General features: G+C 34.1%; 1 protein-coding gene across 2 annotated transcripts in view; it reads left to right on the plus strand.

Annotated features, from left to right (window-relative positions):
* The first annotated feature begins 2,832 nt into the window (after positions 1-2,832).
* The window catches only part of LOC118742406 (beta-glucuronidase-like), a 41,966-nt gene continuing 40,208 nt past the window's right edge, over positions 2,833-4,590 (plus strand). The window contains exons 1-2 of one of the 2 annotated variants that reach the window (XM_036474462.1): positions 2,833-3,318; positions 3,373-3,552. In XM_036474462.1, coding sequence (XP_036330355.1) covers positions 2,983-3,318; positions 3,373-3,552 — 516 coding nt within the window. In that variant the 5' untranslated portion in view covers positions 2,833-2,982. The remainder of the gene's footprint in view (positions 3,319-3,372; positions 3,553-4,590) is intronic. The other variant, XM_036474463.1, reaches the window with a different exon arrangement.

A 4,590-nucleotide genomic window follows, 5' to 3' on the forward strand; every position in this document is an offset into this window, starting at 1 on the left:
TGTATTTTGCTTTTGCTTTCTGTAAAGAAATGTCAAAATTTCAGGTATTCTTCGGAGTGAAAGAAAATTCCAACACCCTCACTTTGTCACTCACATATAAGAAGTTCCGGCATATATAGTATGTGTACCGAGGTGAAATCAGTTATTCTAGGAACACCAACTTGTATGAATTCGGCTTCATTTCCGTTTATATTTCACATGGCTTAATATTTTTTTTTTTTTGAGACTTTAGAGACCAGAGAAGCAACAAAATACAAGTACAAGTTGTTTTTGTCCTAATGCTAAATACAAGGCTTGGGTATTTCTTGAACTAAAGTTGTGTTTTCGTATTCTCCAGCAAAAAATATCCAGTAACTTGCCAGTAAAGAAATTTCGGAGAATAAGCGAATATTTACTCCCAATGAGTGAAATATGCAAGAAAGTACGAAAACGCAAAACCAGCAAGAAGTTGCTAGTTTTATGAACAGCTGATTAATTTGTTATTTTCCGATGCAATTTTCTTAGGAAACTAGTGTTTTCCATCTTACTATATATTTAAATAGCTTTATTTTGTCATTTGCAACTCTAAAAGCACCATAAACAATTGTTTTCTTAATGTGATTTATAATAAGCATCATGCCATCAGCTGTTTTTCTTACTAGCAAATAGTTGCTAGTAAAAATTTATCCAGTAAAAATCCAGTAAAACTTGCAAGTTCAGCTGTCATTTTTGCTCTCTCAATTTCCCCTCTTTTGCTAGTTTCTTCCAAATTTTTCCGTACGAAAACGACATCCAGTAAAAACCACTAAAATTAGTACTGGATTTACTGGATAGTGCGTACGCGAACAGGGTTTAAATAAACTCAAGAACTAGTTCATCTTAATGAAGTTCTTTCCCGTACGCAACGCGGATCCCGCGGGTGCCCAAAATAGCCCAGAAATCAAAAATTTAATTTCCAAGTGTGCATTTAAGTGACAAAAACAAAAACAACGCGAATAAGTTGTTTCTCGAATTCTGGGCACGAAATGTGGTTTTTTGCGTTCCCGTACTTCTGGATTATGTTCCATTTTTGAGAGCAAACTTTTCGCTTATTCTCTAATTACCGGATCCGGTACGGAAAAGAACCTAATTTTCTGAATTTTTAGTTGTATTTTAGCCAAGAGTGATAGAGATAAGATGGCGGGATGTTATGGAATATATTACAAAATAAAAATTGCTTCAAAAAATCCTGGCTGATCTGTCAAACAGTCACACAGCCATTTACAACTATTCACAAAGTAGACGTTCCCATAAAAGCGTCGTAAACTTACGAATTTTACAGAATTTAAGACTTGACGATTTAAGGGAATCGCCTTAATATACAGGCCGATTCTGAACAGAGTTTTCTCTTTTTTCCCTTTCCTCATATCATGAATAAAAATTCCCTGAGGATTTTTTATATTAAATGGCGAAGTTGAGCTGTCAAAAAAGTGACAAAAAGCTCTTGCGAAGATCGATTTTTCTCCTCCCAAATTTTCGGGGAAAATGCGACTCCCTGGGAATTAATTATTGGAGGATTTCTTTCTCCGGAGAAGCAAATTCCCCGAGAACAAACTCCCTGGCAATATTCAGAATTCGTCTGATAATTTTCATCCATGGCGCACGATCTACACACTCATGGTGTAATGGGTCTACGCACCGCACTTATATAAATTAGAAAAATATGTTTCCTACATGGAAAATATTTTCTTTAATTTATAAAAATACATTTATATTACAAGTAAAGTTTTTTTTTACTTTTTATTTTAGAGTTTCCAATTTCAAAGTTGAACAAAAACTGAATTTCTACAAAATTTTCTATTGCTTAAATACCTTTTGAAAACGAATATTTCATATGTTCTTTTCAAAATATATTTCAAACAGTTATTTTCAAAAGAGTAGTTAAATTAACTATGAATAGTTTTTGAAACAAAATACAACGTATTAATTATTAACTTATAAGTAGCGAATGAGTTTAATGCAGCGTTTTTGCTGCATTTAAAATGCAACATTTAGCACTTTCGAACATATGTTTTCGAAGAGCGTTCATGCTATCGCATTTAGCAAATGTACATTTACGGGAGTTCGAAATCGTATGCTTTTGACAAACAGCCGTGTTTCAGTCGCTTATTCAGATCCGTATCTATTACGATCAATTCTCACGCAGAAGATAATGTGCAAAAAACCCTACTGAAAAGGAAAAAATACTTTTTAAACCAGAAATTCAATACAAAAACTTGAATTGTTTTAACCATAACCGAACATTTGTTTGTGTATATATTCATTTGTCAGTGCTGTCAATTAAAATTTCCTCACTTAATTAGGAAACAAAACAAACAGATTTGATCACAAATTGATCCAGATTTCAATCAGCATCACATCGATGTTGAATTGGCGTAACTTTTCTTTATCCAAATAATGTAAAATAATAAATGAAATCTCGATCGGCGATCACTGAAACGCAGCTAGCCACTGTATACGCGAAAAAGCAATGTTGCCACTTTTTCTCATTAAACCATGTTCGAATCGTGGAAATTTTGGAAGTTCACAGGGTTGCTTTTAGCATTTAGATTCTTAATGCCAAAATGGAGTTGCATTTAGTTGCATTTAGGTGACGAATTTTGTATGGATAAATGTACATTTAGAGTAGCATTTAGAGCTAAATACGCTAAATGTGCTTTTACGCGTAAGCAAAAACAGCCCATTATTCGATTTTAATCGATTTCCCCGCACAGCATCGATGTGCCAAAAAATAAAAAAATCGATGTATCGACGTCAAAATCGATTTTTTTGCACTTCTATTGTTTCATGCCTAGTCAGCTGAGGTTTGTTTACATTAGACGTATTTTTGTCAAAAACCTAAAATTTAGGTCCTAAATCATCAAACAAAGTATTTTGTTATGAGATATATGGCTTTTGGATCAAGTGCAATTAAAATATTCTAAATTTTTAGAAATCAATAAATTATTACAATTCGGTGGACGTATGCGGATTATATTAGCGAGGACAAATATGATTATTGCAAATAAAATCTCATTCATTAATATTATACTTGCTATATATTGGAGCACTGGTCTTGTGACAGGTGTTTCAGAACAGCCGCCCAATATTTCGAAATTAGGAACAACTAATACAAACGCTGAACTATTTGATTACATGCGGTTGAAGGATGAAACAGCAACTCGTGGTTTGCTTTACCCACGGGAGTCTGAGTCGCGTGAAGTACGCACGCTTGATGGCATTTGGCGATTTTTGAGGTCAGACGTTAACAATCCCATGGAGGGGGTACGTAATGGTTGGTACAAAGATGATTTGGATAAGGTATTTTAGGCTTGAACTTTCAAAATCGATTTTACACTTTCATTATGTTTCAAGGTAAAACCAACGCTTCCAATGCCAGTGCCCTCGAGTTACAATGATATAAGTCCAGATAGTGATTTGCGTGATCACATTGGAACAGTATGGTACGAAAAAAAGTTTTTTGTTCCTCACTCGTGGAACACTGATCAACGCATTTGGTTACGTTTTGGTAGCGTTCACTACGCTGCCATAGTTGTAAGTACGACTTTCATGTAGTGTTATGAGTATACATATCTGTGTTCGTATGGAAAAGTAGCTTATGTCGAAAGGCTGGCGTTAGTATAATGCAGCATTCCCTTTATTCTTTAAAAAGTTCTTCAACGGCTCAGCGCCAGTGAGTCATTCGCATTCGTATGCGGAAAATGTCGATTTATACTAAAGCCAGCCTTTCGTCATAGGCTACTTTTCCATACGAACACAGATATGTATATGCAAATAAAATCTGCGCATCTACATACCGTCGCCTGGGTAAAAGATTGTCGTAAGCGCAATTTTGACGATTTTTAGTTATAGATGCAGTTATATATTTTGAAATAAGGTCTTTCGATTGGTGTTATCTGTTTTTAGATATCTCCTTTACTTTCCGGGATAAAGCCTAAAATTTTTTTGATAAATTAGTAAAAATTTAGTTAGTGATGCAGTCATATTAAACTAATCAATGTCTTAAAAATGGCGTTCTCTTTATTTTCGGATATCTCCTTTAGTTTTCGAGATTTTGAGTATAAAATGTTGTTAATTATGTAGAAATTTTGATCACATTTTGTCGTATTTCATACAATGTGGCTGCCAAATTGTGGACAAATGACGCTTACGACAAAATTTTACTAAATAAAATCCTTCATAACTAGTAACACTTCCAGAGACTTTGCAGAAATTCTATCCTCGCGTTTTTGAGAAATTGTATTCCAAACCTCAATCGCGATTTCCCACAACCTGCCGAAATTAACATACGACAATCTTTTACCCAGGCGACGATACATAAATTACCTTAATATAGAAAGGCCCTAGCTAACATTTTTGTTTGTTTGCTTTATACAAACTAAAGTTCTTCAGTGGCGATTTTCTTCATTATACTGTTTTTTAATAAGCATATAACTATTTGTTTGATGTTGTAGTTGATTTTAAATTCGATTAAGCCTTTAATGGGTAGTCTACCGACTATTGCGCAGAGGTGAATTGGAAAAGAAAATGAGTTAGGGCCTTTCCATACTAAGGTAATAAATAGCCCAGTTA

This window comes from Rhagoletis pomonella, unplaced genomic scaffold, assembly GCF_013731165.1.
Source record: "Rhagoletis pomonella isolate Grant_MI unplaced genomic scaffold, Rhpom_1.0 Rhpom_scaffold_00007, whole genome shotgun sequence".
In the NCBI taxonomy this organism is placed as follows: domain Eukaryota; kingdom Metazoa; phylum Arthropoda; class Insecta; order Diptera; family Tephritidae; genus Rhagoletis; species Rhagoletis pomonella.